Source organism: Urocitellus parryii, chromosome 4 (genome assembly GCF_045843805.1).
Source record: "Urocitellus parryii isolate mUroPar1 chromosome 4, mUroPar1.hap1, whole genome shotgun sequence".
Lineage (NCBI taxonomy): Eukaryota > Metazoa > Chordata > Mammalia > Rodentia > Sciuridae > Urocitellus > Urocitellus parryii.
In genome coordinates this window covers 109,477,867-109,499,728 of record NC_135534.1, presented here as the reverse complement: position 1 = coordinate 109,499,728, position 21,862 = coordinate 109,477,867, and the positions used below count along the sequence as shown (strand labels likewise).

At 38.3% G+C, this 21,862-nt stretch overlaps 1 protein-coding gene across 7 annotated transcripts in view; it reads right to left on the bottom strand.

Annotated features, from left to right (window-relative positions):
- Positions 1 to 20,626, bottom strand: part of Jhy (junctional cadherin complex regulator) — a 65,646-nt gene extending 45,020 nt beyond the window's left edge. For 5 of the 7 annotated variants that reach the window (XM_026402687.2, XM_026402692.2, XM_026402693.2 and 2 more), the window contains exons 1-4: positions 20,514 to 20,626; positions 18,538 to 18,616; positions 17,769 to 18,186; positions 3,705 to 4,224 (exon numbers count right to left, since the gene is read on the bottom strand). In XM_026402687.2, the coding sequence (XP_026258472.2) occupies positions 3,705 to 4,224; positions 17,769 to 18,106 (858 nt within the window). In that variant the 5' untranslated portion in view covers positions 18,107 to 18,186; positions 18,538 to 18,616; positions 20,514 to 20,626. The remainder of the gene's footprint in view (positions 1 to 3,704; positions 4,225 to 17,768; positions 18,187 to 18,537; positions 18,617 to 20,513) is intronic. The other 2 variants (XM_026402688.2, XM_026402689.2) reach the window with 2 other exon arrangements.
- Positions 20,627 to 21,862: the final 1,236 nt, after the last annotated feature.

Below are 21,862 nucleotides of genomic sequence, written 5' to 3'. Positions count from 1 at the left end.
GCAAGTGTTGAAAGAATTAAGATAGAAAACCATACTTCAAACCAATGTACTAGACACTAGATAAATAGAAGTTATTCAGAAGTAATTTATCATGAAGGATCAATATATGAAACTGTACCTGAGGAATCAGCAAAGAAATATGCCAATTAGTTGGCTATGAGATCATAGAGTTCTGTAATCTATGAGACAGCGTTTGATTGATTGGGGACCCTCAGGAGATAGCACAGCAAGTGGGAGGTGTGCCCAGACAGATCCCCTTTGAGGACAGTTTTTGAGGAGTCACACCATTGGATGGGCTACTGGAAAATACAGATGTTATCTCTCCCCCCCCACTTTTTTTTTTTTTGGACAAAAGGCACATTTTGTCTTTGTTCTATTTGAAGATATATAACTCTTATTTTGAGGTTCTGTAGCCTGAAAAAAGAAAAAGCTGTTTAGAAGGACCTGTGCACTGGGTAGGTTCTTTTTCTTTTAGAAGGTCCTATGCACTAGATAGGTTCTTTTTCTTTCTCATGCCTAAGGAATGCCTAGTGGTAGAGGTAGATTCCATTCAGTGAGGGTCTGCTGTGTATAGATTCTTCAAATGGTCATCCAAGGAAGAAACTGACGCCTTGCAATAAATGAGGAAGGTCAGGTTTATAGAGTTTCTTGTTCAAATATCTAGTAAGGGACAGTCTGAGAACCTAGAATTTAATCCTTGATTTCTGATACCCCAACCAGAACTTTTTTTAAAAGATATTTTTTAGTTGTTGATGGATCTTCATTTTTTAATATTTGTATATGGTGCTGAGAATCAAACCCAGTGCCTCATGTATGCTAGGCAACCACTTTACCACTGAGCCACAACCCCAGCCCTGCCAACCAGTACTTTTGTTTTGGTTTTACTTTTACTCCCACATAGTTGGGTTGCTCGCTATGTGAGAATGCTCCCTATGGCCTCAGTGGGGCAAAGCACAGCTCTTCTCAGACCTTGCATGCTTTTCCATTTCTCCTCCTTCCACATCTCAACTTGAATGAGGTGTCCACAGAAAAACCCTCCCCAAGCACCTAGCTAATTATCCCAGGTTATACTCCACACATTGCTTATTAAATAACGTTTACTCAGGCTCCTTGGAGGTGTGAGCGATAACTGAAATTATTTGATTACACGTTTCTTATGTCACATGACTGAAATGTAAGTTCCTGTCAGGACGGCTGCATGCTATATTTTCTGTAACATCCCTAGCACTGAGAAGAGAACCTAGCACGTAGCTTGTGCTCAGAAAATATTTGATGACTGACTGACCTGCTGTCTTAGTAACAGCCACAAAGGTGTGTTGATCTGCAGAATGGATAGTGGATCTGGATAACGAATTCTATTTATGGCTTTATATTGTCTTGAAGACTATAGGTGATTGAATAACCTTTCTATATTAACATTTGTAAAATATCTGTAATTTCCAAGAAATTACTAGGAAAGAGCCAAATAACATGCATAAAGCACTTACATCTCTTCTAAACCCATACTAAATTTCACCTTCATCTTCAAAGTCATATTAGAATCAAGATAGAAGGGTAGTTCATTTTTCAAAACACAATTTCCTTTAATGGTAGGTCACAAATTGACTCAGATACTAATGAGTTTCAGACAAATAACTTTTGGCTACTGAACAAATCATGAATAAAAGCAAGCACTGAATATTCACCAGCAGTTATTGCCTGACCATGATGCTCAGGTGCCCTCTAGTGTGTGTAGCTTTTCATCTCAGTTCCTTGCCTCACACATTGTGTGCTGGAGATCTTATCGTGTATTCAAAGTGCATTTTATTTATTCATTTTTATTATAGTTATTAGCATCAAAGTGCATTTTAGTGTATAATCAAGAGATCTATAAAAAGAGCAAAAAGACTTGAACAACTGAATTTAAACGTCAGCAGTTGTGTTTGGAGCCCTGGTGTATAATCAAAAATGCAAGATGGGTCGACCCAATGCAGTCAGGGGATGTGATGCTATTTGGGTTACTACAAAAGTGTGTATTGTAAAAGCTTCTTTCCTCATTTTTACTGTTATTTTTCTATTTAATTTTTAAAAGTTTGCACATAGATATGGTTGAAAAATAAGTGATTTGAAAGTTATATATTGAAAAGCTGTGTTCCCAGGCAGTCCCACTCGACTCATTGCACTTAACCATCTACTTATATAGTCTTCAACAAGTTGTTATAAATGTCAAGCAAATAGACATATATTTTTCTTCTCTAATTTTAAAATATTGTACATATGCTGGAGAGTGGTATTGGCCAAATTATATTGTTATACTGTGTGCATGTATAAATATGTAAAACAAATCTCATCAATATGTACAACTATGTTGCACTAACAAAAAATGTGGGAAAAATACTGCACACACTGTTCTACACCTTGAATTTTTCTTAATAACAAATCTTGTTAAATTACTTATAAGAGTTGATGGAAGATAATCTCATTTTTTTTGACAGCTAGAGTATACTTTTTTTGTGTGGATATACCATAAGTTACTTAACTACTTTCCAATTGACAGATACTTTGGATGACTTCCAATCTTTTGCTGTTACAAATAAAGCTGAGGGTTGTGGCCTGGCTCAGTGGGCAGAGCACTTGCTTAGCATGCATGAGGCACTGAGTTCGATCCCTGGCACCACATAAAAATATACAAATAAAATAAATGTAAAAACAAAACAAAACAAATAAAGCTGAAGTTAATGATCTTGTACAGGTATGATGTGTAATATTCAGTTAAGGGTAACTGGTATCGCTCTGATATTTATCATTTCTTTATATTGGAAACAGTGTTAGTCAGTTTTCTGTTGCTGTAACAAAATACCTGAGATAATCAACTTATAATGAAGACAAACTTATTTTGGCTCACAGTTTCTGAGGTTTCAGTCCATGATTGATCAACCCTGTTGCTTTTGAGAAGCACAGCATGACATAGGGCATATGATAGAACAAAGTTGCTCTTCTCATGGTAGACAGGAGGCAACAGAGACAAAGAGAAAAGGGCAGGGACTGTTCTTTTAAAGGATATGTCCCCTTGTTACTAGGATACCTCCCACTAGACCCCGCCTAGTTTCCACTCTCTCCCAATAAAGCTAAGCTGGAGACTAAGCATTTGGGGCCTTTGAAGGACATTTCTGATCCAAACTATAGCAGGGACATTCAAAATCCTCTCTACTATCTATTTTGAAATATTTACTTAATTGTTGTCAACATTGGTTATCCTATGTGACACAGCAGCAATCTGCTTTATCAAGTCTCCCAGATGACTCTGATATATGCTAGTATTTGGAAGCCACTGCTCTTAGACTAGCGATTCTCAGTCTTGGCTAAACATAGGGAGTGCTAGAGCAGTACTGTCCAGGTGAATTTCATTAGGATTTCAGTTGTTAGCCTAGGACTCAGTATTTTGAAAGTACTCCAGGTGATTCCTATGTGAAGCCAAAGCTGAGAACCACTCCCCTAGTCTATAAACCACTGAGGGCTTTGTTTTGTTTTTAAGAATCTGCAGAATAAGTCCCCTCACTCTAGGAGCATGGGCAGCATACAGAATGTAGTATGGAAGGTTTGTTAACCCCCAAGTTGGTACAATGACCTCATCATCCCCAAAGCAGGTATAGCCAGCCACTGAAAACAAATGCAAATTCCAGTTTAGTGTTTCCAGAAGAGAAGCTTAAGTAGCTACTACGTACCTGCTCTGGGTGAGTTTCCCCCCTTTTTCTGTTGTGAAGTTGAAGATACGAGTCTGTTTTAGGAGAGGGTAATCCCAAAGTCAGCTTGTTTTTTTCCACAAAATATTGCTTGGACTTCCTTCTCCGAGGGCCATGTGATCCTGGCAGGAAAACCTCGCTATGTGAACTTGAACTCTTCAGGTACTGAGAGAGTTTGCTTGACTTCTCCTCCATATCACTACTGCTTAGCTCTGAAAATGGCTCTTTGTGTTGGGCACCACTCTCATAGTTTGGGCTTAAAAATTCACTTCCAAGTAAGGAAGTTTCGCTCTGAGAGCTCTTTCTCTGTTTGCCTTTTCCCTCTGAGAGTTCCATTGAAGTCTCCTTGGAAGGGTAGAGTGGATCCAAGGGCAGATTTTCTGAAGAACTGGCTGCAGACTCTGGCAATGCTTCCACCCTCAACAACTGCCCTTCTTCCTTCTTGTTCTTCCAATTTGGGTCATAGCGGAGGTCTGAGTATTTGTCTTTTATAGGTTGTTGGCTGCCCAAAGCAGAAAAGAAATGGCAAGTCCTTAGTCCAGATAATTCACTCACTGTATTCAGTTGATCATTTCATTTGAAATTAATCTCAATCTTTCTCCTCTAATTTCCTTCTTACTGTGTATATGCTAAAGATGTACCTCAGGCTCAGATTAGAACCATGCACTACACATAAGCACAAAAAGGTCTTAATTACTCAATTTCATTGAAATATGGAATAAAAATGGAAGACAATTCTAAATGCCTGAAAACAAAATGTCTTCCACATTAAGCAATGAATCACTATTGTTCAGAGAACACTCACTTATATACACAAAGATGATTCAGTATTTCAGCTAGTAAAGATAAAATCATAATTTAGCTGGTAATGCACACATTTGGCTATTCATCTAGGAAGGGAAATATGGATTGTAGCCTAGACATCATTTGTCTTAGCCTCCTCCCTTTGGGAGGAAAGCCAGAATTTATCTCAATTTAATATCTATGTAGGTTTATCCTTCTTCTCAGTAATTTTGCTTTCCATATCATATTGTGGATTTTATCAAATGTATTATAGAAAGATCACCATAGCTTAGAATCAGAATGCGACTCACTGAAAGGTTCATAGTCTCTTGCTTGTCAGGTCTGTGCCCACAAAACTCAACAGACATGTCAGTGTGTACTTGATGCTATAGGATGGCCCTATCTGAATGAAAGGTTAAGCATAAGGTCCTGCCAGTGGGAAGAACTAGTTCTTAATGCGTGTAGATGACCCCAAATAAAGTCCTCCCTTTTCTCCATGACAATCTCAATTTGTAAAGTATCCTCTAGTCTTAACCAAAAAAGAAAAAAAAATGCTGGTAATATGGCATATTTAATGGCCTCTTTGATCTTCAAAAGCTAAATGGGAGAGATTTTCCTTCCTTGAGTACAGTGGATGCAATCCTGTAATCAAAAAGAAAATGTAAATCACTCCAGCTTTTTATGCTATTTGATATTCCCGTTTACAGAGGATGTAATTTTATGCTGGGTAAACAAACTAATGGTCCCCCTAATACTAATTTACTCTTCTTAATGTGAACTTTGATTTGGTGGAAAGCAAAAATTGAAGGAAAAGCCAAAATTCCCATGTCTTGCTAAATTGTCACTTTGAATTTTTTGGTTTGCATATTAGGATGGAAAACTTTTTGAAATAGTCCTCTAGCAAAATGTTTGAGAGGGAATGATCCATTCATCAGGAAATGGGATGTCAAACTGTGTCCCACTATGTCCTGAGCATTACAGGATAACCTGCCCCCAGGCTTTGAAGGGGTGGTTTTTCCTGGGTGCCATCCCTATGAACTCGTAGTGTTTCTAAATGGCCTGGCCTGTCACCTGGATATTTAAGAGTTGGCACAGGCACACGGACAATGGAATGGTCCAGCAGAGCCCAAACTGGACTTGTACCAGACACTGGTGGCTCAAGTTCTGGATGTGCCCCTACCTCTTATGTGTCAGTTGCCAATTCATGTCATCTTGGAGCCAGTCTCTGAGAAGTTATATTCATTTTGTTTTGTTTATTTCTTAAGAATGCATAAGGATCAACAGTGTCTTTTACAGGGCTCTGTGTTGGTTCTTATTTCTGATAAACTTGTCTCCTCACCTAGGGGAAGATCAGGGCAGCAAGGCCTATTGGTTATTTTCCTTTTCTTGTTTCTGCCCCAGTATGTTGCACCATGCCACAGACATAAGAATTCTAGAATAAATAATTGCATCTCTAAAAATACTCTAGTCAGCACAAATAAGCATTACATATTTATTTTTTAAAACCAATAGTAATAAATTAGAATCTAAACATGCAGGAGCTTCTTGCATTGGGCCAAATTAGTGAATGACTTTAGAACTTATCTTGCACTGAGCAAAACACAAAGTTCGTCTGTGGCTGTTTAGCAGATGTGAGGGTGATCTGGCTGTAACACCTGACACTCCACTGATTGGCAAGGTTGATTCGGCCAAACTGGCTGGCCAAGTAGGTGTCCCCTTCCTTTCTCACCACTCCAGGTATAGCCCTTCCAATGCATGTGCTCCACTGAAGAGGATGACCTTCCCACTAGAGGAGGCCAGTTCTTTTGTCAGGGATATATGAACCCTGCTAGAACCTCCAAAGAGGCTCTCAACTGTGGTCATTTAGGTACAGAAGAAAGCTCAATTATTATCTTCAGGTGAATAAAAAAATTTTAATAAAGAAATGTGCTGTTTGCCCATGTCCATACTATAATGAAAGGAAAAACTGAATTTGACTCTACTCTTTATTCATTAGGAAACTCATGAATTCAGTAAATACTTACTTACTAAGCACTTGCTAAGCCAGGGGATATGGAGGTAAATGGCACAGTGCTGGATTCACAGACCGGAGTGGGTAGAGACAAGCTATCAAGCAGCTTACAATGTGGAGGGATGTCTGCTCTGATGAGAGGCATGGGGCCATCAGGTCTCAGGAAATTGGGGAGAACTTTCAGGAGGAAGCGATGGCACTGCTGAGACCTAAGGCTAAAGAAGCATGTGCTAAGCTGAGGGGAACAAATGTAAAAAGGAATGGAGGGGAGAGAGAATCTGGTGTTTTCCAAGAACAATTTCTAAATGAATAAAGTGGAGGGTATTGGGAAGGACGGCCGAAGATCACAGCTCAAGGTCAAGCAGAGGTTGGGTATTGAATGACTTTGCAAACTCTATGAAAGCATCTGGGCTCCATAAATTGATTTGTAAGTTTAGTTGGAGAGAAGAGATTTTAGAAAACATTTCTGGACAACCAAAGCATTGAGTTTCTGGTATATACCAGTCCTCTAGTTTTCACTGCTTAGAACAAAGATGTCTACCTCTCAAGGTGACAACCCTGGGCATCACTGTTCTGCCACTCAGTAGGTAGTGGGATGTAGAAAGACAGTACATTACATTGTATGTTGATCTCAAGGAATGCTTGCAGTAAATCTCTAATTTTTGCCTTAGAACAACTTGAGGGAAGTATAGTACTATTATTATTATCCTCATTTAATTGATGAAGAAACTAAGGCTGATAGAGCTTTCCTAAGTCTCCCAAGGCCACAGAGCAAAGGAGTGGTAGAGCCAGGATACAGACCCTGTCAGTCTGCTCTGGTTCCTGGCTCTTGTCCATTAAGTAGCAATGGATGCCACAGCATTTCCCATAGGTGGGCGTGAAGCAAACTTGGTGCAGTGTCTGCCTTGGGTGAGTCAGAGAATTGCTCAGTAGGCCAGTAATATATATCTGTGGAGGACCTCCCTGTGTATAGGAAGAATGTTAGGCACAAAAGATAAAGCAGTACATAAAAGAGAAGCAGGCTGATGGATCCTCCCCTTCAGTGAGGAGGACAGGGTTTATGCACCAACTGTAATGAATGAGGAAAGATTTAAACAGGATGCTGTAAGTATTTCCAATAGGAAGACAAGGCTGGCTACAGAGCTCACTGGTAGAACATTTGCTTAGTATGCATGAGGGCTTGGGTTCCATCTGTAGCACTATAACAACAACAATAATAATAAATAAAAATAAAATAGGAGGAAATAACCTTGTTTGTCACTGAAAATGTTAACCTCCTATTTCTAGATTCAATTGCTAGATGATATCTCAAGTCCATTCCAAATCCATTGTTCTATAATTCTATGATAGACTGACAAGATAATCAATAACTGAGTAATGCCCACTATTTTTTCAATAAGTAATTGCCATAGTGTGAATTTAAAGTGTCTCTCAAAGGCCCACAGGGTGAAGGCTTGGTTGCCAGCCTGTGACATTATTGGAAGGCGGTGGAACCTCTAAGAGGTGTGGCCTAGAGGAAGGAAGTTAGGTCACTGGGTGTGTGCTCTAGAAGGGGATATTGGGACCCTGCTCCTTCGTCTCTCTCTCTGCTTCCTGGCTGTCATGATATGAACAGGGATCCTCCACTGCGTGCTCCTGCCATGAGGCACTGTCCCTCCACAGAGCCAAAGCAACAGGGCCAAATGACTGAACTGAAGCCTCTAAAAGTATGAATCACAATAAATCTTTCCTTCTTATAAGTTGTTTATGTCAGGTATTTTGTCACAGTGATAGAAAGCTGACTAACAGTAACTTTCAACAGTTGAAGGAAATGGATTTCTGATTTTCTCATCTGCAGTTACACCAAAATTAATATACTGAGACTAGTTATTATATTTTACCAGTATCAGCAGAAAATGGCATTATGTCTACAGACATGGCTAAAGACTTTCCTCAATCACATGCAATGATCATGGTGCCTTGTTTCTATGAATGATGACATGGAATATTGTGGTTCTGAGAAATGGTTCAGCAGAGTGTCAAAGGACAATCGTCCTAGAATCAGCTGCCTACACTGAATTCCTGGTGTCACCAGTTGCTATGTGAACATGAGAAAGTTATTTAATTAACTTCTGTGTTTGCACTGAGTCACAGTCAGTAAGGGCTAGCTATGAAAGCACCTGTCAGTGAGCTGTTACTTGTCTCTGCTTGCTGGGTGACATTCAGACACCATAGCATGGCTTTGTTGTTGTGTACTGTGCTTCCTGCTGATGGATCTCCAGGGATCCTTCTCTCCCCAAGGCTTCAGGTATTTCCAGGGAACAAAGCTATCTTGTGATGCTATAAGTGTCACACTAGTAGCCTGAAAAAATTAACACCCATCTTTAAAAATCCATTTTTTTAGTTGTGACTTAGGCACTGTGGAGAATGTCTGAATCATAATTTAGGACTTGGGATTGAGAAATGTCAGTGTTTCCAAGAGGCAAAACATTTTGACAGCTGCTGAAAGGTGATGAAGATGAAACTGGGAGAATTAAATTATTTTAGAATTTTCAAAAAAGTTGTAGTCTCTAACCTCAATAGATTTCCTTTCTCAAGTGGCTATAGAAGCAATATCACATGCTATAGAAGACTAATGTTTTAAGCAGAACATGGAAAATACAGAGGGTTTGGAAACAAACCTGGTTGAGATACATGTTTTTGAACAAGTGTTTTGGAAAAGAAACTCTAAAAACATGTACAAGCAAGGATAGCACTGGAACATGTGACTTATATGAAAGCTTTAGCCACATTGTTTACACCTGCAATGACTATCTTAAACCTCTTCTTCTCCCTTTCTAGATGGAAAACATATGTTGAAACAACAGGAGGTAATGTTTTACAAAATTATAAGCACAGAAAGCTGTAATGCTTCACAGAAACAAATGTAATGGTTGAAACAGAACATGATACTAAAGAACCCCATTGTACTGAGCTTGTGTGCTGAGAAGTCCCATTGTGTTTTGTGGTCCAGGTCAACACACTGGGACAAAATGAGTGTGAAGTACCCTTTCATCAGTAATCATCCACGCACAAAACATGCACCCCTTTCCTCCTCATTTGGTAGAAAGGTTACACAGACAATGAGTACACAACTCTTTTGTTATGGCTCAGACAACAGATGCCGGGTCTCCACTTCAGAGGCCTGGTTAGAAATGGATGCAGAGAAGGGGGCGGGGGCGGGCTCACATGTATGCGCCAGGATATTTGCTGGCTTTAATGGACCATATTTGAGTACTCGCTGCGATAACTTCAAACAAAATAAAATCAAGACTCCATTTAATGAAGAGCTTCATATTCAGTTTTGTATTCAATCAAAAAATTACTAAAATTAGAGCATGTTTCTAGTACAATTAACATCCTTTGCACTCACAATAAAATATTCAATAACTGGCCATTTTGCCTGTTGAGGAGGTGAATAAAAGCATTGCTATTAATCATTTAGCTGTTATTTATTTGCCACTTTATTTTAAGTAGGCAGTTAAATTGAAACTGCACATGTTATTATTGATTTAGTTTTAATTTAATCCTTTTAAACAGAACAATTATTCCCAATTTATATGCCATTAAATCTTTTATGCATATGAGCAGTAAATTCAATTTTTGTTTAAGTGTAAAGTTTTTAATGCTTCTTTAAGGAACTATAAAAATAACAATTGTTTCCAAGGATTTCCGAATTCTATGCTCATCTTAATCTTCTCATCAATGGCTTTGAAGTAAATAGAATGAAATAAATCCAAAAGATTAAAAATTCACTTTTGCAAGTCTGTAAGTTTTTTTTTTTTTTTCCTTTTTGTGGTGCTGGGGATCAACCGGAGGGCCATGAGTATGAGTAGGCCAGCTAAATTCTCTACTACTGAGCTACATCCAAGTAGGAAATAAAATGGTTCCACAAATATACTGAAATGTTTTTGTGCAGGTTATTTGCAATCTAAAAAATTTCACTGAATGAAGGCACTTTTTGACTTAAAAAAAAAAAGATGGTTTTATGAAATAAAGACCAAAGACTGTCTACAGAAACACACTAAAGTGAAGGGGCTGAATTGTTAGTGAATTCTGTTTACAGTAATTATATAATTTGTAATTCCAACCAAAGTCCCCCTTTTTCTTCAACAAAATATTTGTGGCTAAAAATCAACCAAATATTTATCCCAAGTTCTTATTAGTACCAATTTTTATTCGAGGACAGTCTATGAATTTAAAAAAATGATCTAAAGAGGACATTTTAGTAATAGCAATGTAAAATTCTAGTGCCTCTTTCTATTAAGTTACGTGAAGCCAAGGCTGCATCTTCACAAGGGAAATGCTGTATGACACAGTATTTAGAGACACAATTCCTCTAAGTCAGTGAGTCCACAATGCTAGTGGCAGACATTTTCCATGGAGGCTCCGGTGTTCCTTTCATTCTCCAAAGCAATGGCTAAGAGGGTAGAGACCTAGATTTATAAAATTTCTAGGTGCTTATATGTCCTTTAGATAGAGTTTCTTATATTTTAAATGTCAGACTGAGAGCACTGGAATTTTACTGTGATATCATGGGAAAAGCAATGGACCTGAGTTCTTGTGCTGCTTTGTTAGTGACCAGCAATATGAACTTGAGGGCATCTCCTTACCCCTCTAGGTCTCAGGTTTCTCCTTTGTACAACAGGGAACAGGCTGACCTTTATGGGCCCTATATGCTCTAAGAATCCACCCTTTTATTAGTTGGATTGGGCCTGTCATGCAAATAACTCTATGATGTTATAAATACTGGGGGAAAAATTAGTTTACATTCCATACAGTAAAATATACTAATCGAAGTTCCATAGATATCCATACTAATCAAATTATATACATTAAAATATACTAAGCAAACTTTTCTATATTTGGGAACTTATCAGGAAGGGAAAAGTAATGCAGATAGAAAAGGTCATAAATTAAACTATCCCTTTAGTAACTTGGTTACAATCTCTTTGAATCTCTCAAAAGACTTGCAGGATTGTAGGTAACATAAATTTAAATGCATGTTGTGAGGTTTCGACCTATTTGCTTATTTTAACACGACAATGCATTCTAGTTTTGAAATAAACAAGAAAGAAACTCGTGGCTGTCTCTGAGGGCAACAAACCCCAGGAGTCACCATGGCTTTAGCATTTCTGGCGGGGACTCTGTCTTTAATAGACAGGATTCATGCCCAAGCACACACTTTACTTCCTTCTGTGACTGCTCAGCTGTCACGGTGGCACGGTGCCTGCTCTGAGAAGCACATCAGGGCTTAACTAAAGCATGGTTTGTGAGTAAATGAATAAAACTAAAATAGAAATAACTAATACCTATGACAATAATACCTATAACCTCACTTCTCTGATAAATCTATTTCCACGTCATCTGAAATAAAAACTAAAATGCAAGTAGCTATTCCTCAAATACCGTGTGGAAACCCCTGGAACATTACACTGGTACGCAGTGTAATGTATTGAAGGAGGTTGGCCAACCAATGCCTTAAGTTGAAAATCTACCGAATTAAAGACAATAGAAATCAACATGATGGATGTTGCTAGGTATCAACAGGAATGAAAGTGAGTCCTGGAGGCTTCTGGAATGTTCTCTATAGTCCTAGAATACTAGAACCAGCCTTAAATGTCTGCTTTACACTCCCAATCATTGCAAAACATCTATTAAAACAGTAATAGACAGTATTCCAGCCTCAGCTTAAATATTTCCAAAGAGTTCGACAGAACAGCTTGAGAAATCTGGGACAAAATGAGAATACTGTTTTGGTTTTCACCAGGTCTTCCTTTATCCACCAGTATCTGTTTTGGTCTTCAGGCTGCAGAACTCATCACTTAGTACTTCTCATGATTCTCACATTATTAGCCAGAAACATCACATATTAAAACAATGGAGAGGAAAAATTATATACCACAACACAATGAAGATGCAGACTGCAAGTTAACGGTCCTTTTTAACTTGCAGACAATTCAGAATATTCAGTTTAACTAGTAATTCTTCATTGTGCCTATTTGCCTCCTGTTAATTTCTAACACAAGTGGTTTATTAGACAGGATATAGCCCTTTGTGGATGCTGTGGTTCCCAGGTAATGAGAGAGGAAAATGCAGAGCTCAACGAATAGAAGCAGTCTGTTTCCCAGAGAAGATGATGAAGTATAAGGCTACTGTGACACACTGCCCAAGGTAAAATACAATTAATGTTTATTTATTCTGAGGGCACAGCATTCTTTAAAAAGTTTTATTACTTTACTAACATTTAAATTTTACATTCATATTAACTCTGGCCTCAGTTTATTCTGTACTGGAATTGTTCTCTCTTTAATTTTTGCTAGATATTAAGGCAGAATCCTTCATCAGCTCAATCCATTATTATCTAGTCAGATATTCATAATTAAAGGCTTAGGCTTTGGAGTTAGGAGAGAGTTTAATTCAATGTCTAGTTATGCCACTTATCAACTATATACACCTACAAAAAAGTCTTAGAGCCTTATCTACAAAACGAGAAAGATAATGCTTATGGGTTGTGGGGGTTGCTCAGTGGTAGAGTATGCACCTTACATGACAAGGCCCTGGGTTCAATCCCCAGCACCAAATAAATAAATAAAGCCTATGTAAGGGGATCTTTAAAAGATAATTAGATAGTATATACAAATTAAATAGTTCCATAAATAGTTGTAATTATAAAAGTATTACTGTAAGCAAGACCTTATTTTATACATATACTGGGTACTTGCTGTTTTCTGATTTTTTTAAAAATATAAGACTTCAGAAAGCTCCCTGACTTAAGAGGTTATTTCTAATGCTCTAGGCATTACATTGATCTCTTTCTTCATGAGTGCTGAGTGTCATAAGGCTTGTTCTGGAGTGGGGTTTAAGGACTGTCACATGAAGATCCTCTCTCCAGTCTTGATTCATTCACTACAGTCAATATTGCTCCAATTTCTATTAAGTAAAAGGTTTTCTCTAATCCATATACACTGAACTATGCTTGACATTGGTGAGATACAAGAGAGTAATTGCTTTGAGAAGATTCTAGTAACATCAAAACACAAGGGTAGGGCTAAGTGATTTGCCAGGCAGCTTTCAAAATTATTCATTATAAAAGCAAGAAGAAAAAAGAGATTTGCTTTGGTTTAAGGCAGGGTTTGACTAATTTTTTGAACTACAATTCCCAGAATGCTACCTACCTTATAGAAATGAAGTCTACTTGAATTTCAAATTGTGTATGTTATGAACTCAAATATGAGCAAAAATACATCTAGGAAAGATTTCTAAGACTAATGTGAGGCAGAGAGAGGAATCAATAACTAAAGTGTCCCTGAGTAACATTTTTGAAGTACTATTTACTCAACTGCCTCAGGTCTGTTTTCCTTTACATTGTGAAACTGGTCCTCATATGTTCAATGAATGAACTATGTTCTGACAATTACAGAGTTATAACCCATTTCTAATTATGCCCCAAGGTTATAGTCTATCACTCACCATTTCCAAGGCAAGTCAATCTGAGCAAAACAGCATTTTGTTTAAGGAACTCTGAATCAAAATACTAAAAATCTAACCATAATTTTGATTTTTTGTAAGCATTATTCTTTATTACTTAAAATATATTAAGTAGTATTTAAATTGCCTTTTGGTTAAAAAAGAAAACAGGGTTAAAGTCAGGTCCCTCAGCATCAGAAAAAAAGAAGGAAAAACTGAAAAATTGGGAGAGAAGAAGGTCACTTAATGGATTCTTGCCTTTTTGTTTGTTTGTTTGTTTTTTATCTTAAAAGTACAGACAAGGACACTTTGTACAAGGGAAAAGATTTTTCCTTTCTGATGCCCTCATTTCTGTAAATAAAACTATACCATTTACTATCTAAGAGACTCTGAATGTCTTAGTTTAGAGCCATGATAAAAACATGGCTTAGGACCGAGTGAGAATGCCTCAGCTTTCTGCTCCAATACTCACTAAATGCATGAATGGGTAATAATATAACTTCTTGACACTCATTTACAACCTCAAAGTGTGATCATTACAGTATCTACCTATCAGGGCTGCCATAGGATTTAAATGAGGTAATACATGTAAAACGAGTTTTGCACAGTGATGGGCTTATGTTTAGCATTCTGAAATGCCAGCTATTGTTATTAAATTTACTCTGACTTTTCTTGTTCCTAATATCCATATCTAAGCTGAACCAAGCTCTATCAATTATTCATATACCTTTCAATTAAAATATTGTTTAAAAAATACCAAAACCCTGAGCTGGGCACGGTGGCACACACTTGTAATCCCAGTGTCTTGGGAGACTGAGATAGTTCAAAGCCAGCCTCAGCAATGGCAAGGCACTTAGCACCTCAGTGAGACCCTGTCTCTAAATAAAATATAAAATAGGATTGGGGATGTGACTCAGTGGTTGGTGCCCCTGAGTTCAATCCCTGGTACAAAAACAAACAAACAAACAAAAAAAACCTGAGAACATCTCATGTCCCATGTGTGATCAGATAATTATACCATGGCACCTCTAGATACTGAAATACTGAGTAGCATGAAAAAATTACATATAAATTACATCTAAAAATATAGGAAAATACTCAATACTTATAACATTTAGTTGAATGAAATAAACCGATGCCAAAGAGTGTCTGAATTGATCTCTTGTGGCTAAAAACATGCTGACAAGTCATCAGGAAAAGTAGCTGAAATCTATAAAAAGAATTTTATAACCTGTCAGAGTGGCAAAAGTTAGAAAGACTAGGTAACTGTGAGGACTGAAGACTTGCAGATACTGTGAGGAAATTCTTGCACATCTACCCAAAGAGACACAAGGATGTGTACAGAATATTATGTTAAATAAGAAAACTGAAAACAACCTAAATTCTCTTCAACGGGTAAGGGTCAGTTGTATGTGCACACAGCAAAACTTATTCAGAAGTTTCAAAATGAATGACCAAAGTCCTCAGCTAAAAAAGATAATGATAAAATGTTAAGACAACGATGCTGACTGAACAAACAGGGAGAAAAATACAATACAATACAAATATATCTATTGATTATAGATTGTCTACGAAAGAAATGAATAGAATATTGAAAGAACAGTGCAAACCCACATAAATGCATTTTGGGTTATCTCTGAGGAGGATGATAGGGGAATGGATTTGAGAAGGGGTAAAGGAAACTATCTGCAATGTTTTATGACTTGAAGAATTTAAACAAATATGGCAATCAGGGTTACGTCATCTTTTTCCCTGTACTTTTCTGTAGGCTAAAAGTTTCTCATAATTACAAAAATTGATATTAGTAACAAAACAAGTCCTCCATTAGAGCACTATGCCCTTAGACCAGCTATTTCATCTCCGTTGGCCTCACTTTTCCTCTCTGGAAAATGACGCTCTCAGCACCTTCCCTGCAAGGTCACAGTGAAGAGCTGAGTGAAACTACAGATGGGCCTTCAAAAGGTGGCATCATTATTGTGACAGTCTCATTACCCTCTGATAGCCTCTCTGCCCATTGAGTCTTTATTCTTTAATTTAAGATGCAGCAGCATGTAGAATAACTTCCTTGACCACTGCTTCATCTCACTGCCCTCCCTAAGAACCTGTCCTCTTTTCTCCTGGCTGACCCAATCCAGTCCCAATCAAGCGTTCTGTCTCACTAAAATCATCCTGGAACACCTCTGTGGCATCATTTTTCCCTTCCTGTGTATCTGGAGATCCCCTAAGATGCATATGAGATTCATTTAACTTGATATCCCCAGTAAAAAGAAGAGGAGGGGAAGTAAAAAAGGAAGAAAATGACTTAGGACTGGCATCCAATTTTGGCTCCCACTGGAGTCCTTACCATGACTATACCCCTAGGACAAATCCTTTGAGTTCTCTGGTGTGGAGTAGTTACACTCAATGACCTGTAAATTTGTCTTGCAGTTAGAGGTGCTTTTTAAAGCCCCTATTTTCAGATTCCTACTCAAACAATTTTCCCATGCAAATTAGGTGTAACGCCCATAGACTCCCTAATGTGCCACAAATATGTCATTCTAATTGTGAACTTCTATCCAAATCTTGATTTCAAAATGATGCCCAAGTTCTAGGCCTTTTAATCAACTTTACTTAACATATTTGACACCTCATTTAAAAACAAAATCAATATAGGCCTGGAGTTGTGGTTCAGTAGTAGAGTGCTTGCCTAGCATTGTGAGGCACTGGGTTCAATTCTCAACACCACATATTTAAAATAATGGTCCATTGATAACTAAAAAATTTTTTTAAAAATCAATGTAATATGATTTACAAAGAGCTATTCACTGTTATCAACACTTTGCATATATTATTTTAGCTTCATAACTCTGCAACTATTGTTATTATGCCCTTTTTACTGATGAGGAAACTGAGGCACAAAAACATTAAATGGACTTGACCAACACTGTATAGCTAGTAAGTGGCAGAACCAGTATTTGAACCTAAGTGGTCTGCTTTATATTCTATGAACTTGTCCACTACACTAAAACTCCTTATTTTTTAAAATTTTTTTAATTAGTTGCACATGACAATACAATGATCTTGACATATCATACATTTGAATCAAATGGGTAAAACTCCCTTCTTAATAACTTCTTCTATAATGAAGCTGTAATCATATAATTTACAGCTTCATTAAAATGGATTATTTTTATTCCCTTACATTTTTTTTAGTAGCTCATAGCACATAGTTAAAACCCATAAGTACTGATTATTAGATGAAATCTGTATGTGATCATTCAGGCCCCAGGAGATCAGCCTCTATTAGCTATGAAAAAAGGGGCCAGATAGGATTCTACCACCAATTATTTGTATTTTATTGACATTCATAGCAATCCTGTGAGACAAGCAGTCTAGATCAATTAACAGATGAGAACAAGCAGGTTGTAGAAATTAAGTAAGCTTACTTCAAATGTGACACTAAACAGCACACTTAGACCAAATTAAGACCATTAGACTTCACATACATACTTTTTTTTTATACCAAGATTTCTCTAAGGTGAGGTCATAGCAGTGGAGACACTTGGAATATGGATAAAAAATAAGGAATATAACAAATGCAAATGCCCTTTTAAAATACCCATTATTTTAATTTAAAAAACAAATCAATGTGACAAAACCCAAGGAGCCATGCTGTCCTTAGCTGCTTAGAGACCTGTCTCACATACATTACAAGGTGTGTGCCAGGTGAGCCTGTCCTTACTGGTACAGGATTATTTATGACTATATACAAGCCAACTCCTTACCTGTTATTCATGTCATTATCCTGGACCGGGAGGTCTCCTTGGATGGCCATCTGAGCTACTTTTCTGCTTGCTTCCTCTTCTGTTTCACTCAAGCTTTCCCTCTGAGGACTGCCCTCTAGGCTGTCAGGCTCCACATCTACATCCTGGATTTGGTCCTCAAGTTCAGACTGGGACTCGAACTCTTGAGTGAGGCTTTCTGAATCTGATTCCAAGGAGTCTTCTGAAATCAGATTTAAGTCTTCTTTCTTACGGAGTGGGTTTGAGGACTGGACATTTAAGTTGGTATGACCGACAGGAGATTGAATGGAAAGCTTGGGAATTAGTTTATTCTTATTCATTTTGAAAAATTAAGAAATCAACAGGAGATAGTCTTGATAGGAACAGTTGGCTGGTAAGTTCTGGTTTGCAAAATCATTACCTAAAAAATTTATATTTATGTTACTTTATGACTACTGAAAACTCCTTAATGTCAATATTTATAAAAAATTTCAACAAGTAAGAGAACCTTGTTATATTATCTGCAGGCTTTTGTATGTAGCAATAGCTATTGGAAAAACAATTGTGTTTCCTCTCTTACAAAAACATCTGATTTAGAGCTCATAAACAGCCCAAGTAATCGAATGCTGTTTCACTGAGGAAATCAAATGGTTGCTTAAAAGCAGATTCCCTTTTCCAGCTTCCAAGGGCTTGCTACAGACAAGCCAGCACAAAGCCAATAGTTAATTATGGACAGTACCTTGATGGTACTTTATTTCATTATGGACAGTACCTTCTTTCAAATGGCCCAGGCATCAACTTATCCTGTTCAGCAGTATTCATGGGTAGAGTAAAACAGGTTCAGAGTCTACCTTTTGGAAAATACAGAAAGGAGAAAGAAAAGTATGGTTTCCATAGTTGGAGGGATGGTTTTGTTCCTAGATCTATTTTGGCCAGCTATATCATTTGGAAAAGACCATTTGATATCCTGGCTGCCACTAGAGAGAAATATATAATTTAGGTGCTTATAAGGAAATCAAACTCAGCTCAGTATTAAACAATATAATAATAATAATAATAATAATAATAATAATAAAAACTATTTGACAAAATATTTGGGAGCCTTTCTGATCCTTCCACTGAGCCAACAAGCAGAGGCTGGAAGTCACCGATATGAAAGGGATGCTATCCTGGGGATGACAGTTGGGTGGGTAGGAGACTGAACTGAATGACTGCTAGGAATTAGTTGGAGTCCCATCCAGCTTGCCTAGAGTGTGATTCCAAGTGAACCCTCACTGTCTCAAAGGGCTCTTATGTGACCCATGAGATGGTTTATGGAAAGGGTGCTTTGAGTTCATATAGGATTGAAAGGAGATGATGTTTTTGGATTGTGCTTCCTTTCATCTTTATCTAGCATTTCTATTTTGGTTGATCTTGTATCTTACTGCCTTTATGCCATTTTTTTTCCTGTAAGTCACATAATAAAAATCTTCACCACTAGAGATTACTGTAAAATTTATTTTATTGGCTTGCTTATGTTCTTCTGGCAAATCCTAATTTTAATTAAATAACATAACCTTATCCACCTTATTCCTATTCTAGGGTTACTTATTATGTTGACTTTGTTGCTAAGACTTCCATGGAACAGCAACTCCTTGGAGGAAAGTGTCTTAACAAACATAACAGACAAAAGATAATGTTCATATTTAAATACGCGTGAAGTAATTTTCTGTTTAACTCAAAGTTCCCCCTGTTGGTAGACTAACATCATTGCCTAATTGTATAAACTAGTTTGCTATATAGTCTCTTACTTTAAAAAATATAGTTAATTCTGCCATATTATTTTAATAATGATAAGCAGATCGTTACTTTGTAGGGTGTTTGTAAAAAGCAGCAAATCCAGCAGATACTAATGTATTTAAAAGTTTGTTTTAAAAACATTGGTTTTACTGTAGGAGTTAAGATCACAGTATTGGGACCTCAAAGAACAAGCTTAAAATAATCATTATAGTTCAATTTTAAATTGTGCTTTCATAAAATAATTCAGTTCTTTCTATTCTTAAGTGAGAGGCCAGGATTTCCTGTCATTAACAGTAATAAACTAACAAAAGCTGGGTGTTCTGGAGACCTGATCTTACAAAAGCACGGGATTATACAAAAGGAAAAGCTCACAACTTGAACAAATCAATAAGTGGGCGTTTGACATTTAACTGAATGTGGCTCTCTAATACCACGAAATGAAAAACGTTGTGCCACTAAAATTTCTGACCAAGAGAGGGTGACTGGCCAGTCAAAATTCCTCTAAGTAAACCAGAAATAGGGGGACATATGCCCTGGTATCTAGGGACTAAGAAATGCCAGCTGTCTAAGGGTTCCTTCACGGCCTGGGTCTAGTCCACTAGTTCTGGGACACACTAATTTCCTTCTACAGATGAATGACAAAGAAAAAGTTGCCCAGTCTGGGGCAGGCCTGGAAGCAGCCCAGAAGGGAAGTTTGGATTTTCTCCCTGTGTCTGTTTCTGGGGAACAGGACCAAAAACGCCACAGGGGGCGTTTGAAGGTCAGGTGCCCTGGCCGGCCTCCACTGGCCGAGGACAGGCTGCGGGGAGCCTCTCGGTGTTGTGACCCCCTGGTCTTTGGTTCCTGGTCCCCAGGCCCCGAGGCTCCTCGCGCCGGCCTGGGTTCGCCCGCCCGCACCCGGGTCGCTTGGTGCCTTCCTGCAGCCCTCCCCCGCCAGCCTGTCCCTCCCCTCCCCGGCGCGCCGCCCACCTCGCTCCAGGAGGCAGCCGCCCGTCGCTGGCCGGGCGCTCCTCGGTGGCCGCGACCTCGGCCCCGCATCTTCCGCGCCGCCGCTGGCGGCTCCCGCGGGGCTCTGGCCCCCGCCCGCCGCGCTGCCTGGAGACCGCGGCCAACACAGCCCCCGCCCGCGCCGCGCGCTCCCGAACGCAGCTGCAGCCCTGCCCCGGGCGGGGGCGGCTGCAAACGGCGACCCGGGCTACGGGTTGCCGAGCTGTGGTCCCGCCACCCTGACCTTCCCATACTGCAGGGCAAAGGAAAGGAGGCAGTGTTGCAAATGAAACCTTGGGGACACCCGAAGAGCTCCGACCACCGGGAAGAAAAGGACCCCCATTAATGAATGAGTCAGTGACAGCAATGGATATTTAAAGAAAAGAAGAAAAAAAGAAACAGACAACCAATAAATACCTGCTGTTTATTGGAAAGGGTGCTTAATTCATTAATAATCTGAAGAGGCAAATTTAAAATTATACCGGAGACAGAACTCACCAGACAGACATAAGTTAAAAAGTTTGAGTGCCAGGTGTTAATTAAGGTCGGCGTAAGACACAGAACCCCCATTTATTGCTGGGGGAAATATGAACTGGCACAACCGCTTTGGAAAATAGTTTGGCCTTAACTGGGGTATGTATACCTTAGGATCCAGCAATTTCACTTTCAGGCATTTACTCTGAAGAAGTGTGTCTTGGGATATGCATCCAAACTGGAGAAAACTGAAGCAATCCTTAACAACAGAATGGTTCATTGAATTGTAATATTCCATTCACAGGCATACAATGTAGTAGTGAAAAGGAATGAAATATAACAACAAAGAACGAAGATTGAAATGTGTAACAACATGGAGGTATCTTAAAAGTTGAATATTGAGCAATAATTAAAACTCAGAAAAAATATGTTCTGATTATTTTTATATGAAAATTAAAGGCAGGCTAAATCAAACTGTACTATGTTTATAGATCCCACTCAGTGGAGAAAACTATGGGAGGAAAAAAGCCAAGTAGGGATTCCCATAAAATTAGGATTGTGGCAGGTAAGGTGAGGACCACAGGAAAGAGTACTTTCAAGATGGTATTTCCTGGGTTGGAGTTGTGGCTCAGTGGTACAGCAGTCACCTAGCAGTGTGAGGCCCTGGGTTCTATCCTCAGCACCACGTAAAAATAAATAAAATAAAGGCACTGTGTACAACTAAAAAATGAATTTTTTAAAAAAATGATTGTATTTCCTGACCTTGATGGTGGTTACATAGATGTTCATTTTATAACACTTCATTAAGATGGACATTTGTATAGGTGCAGAATTTTTCACTATATCAAAAAAGGTTT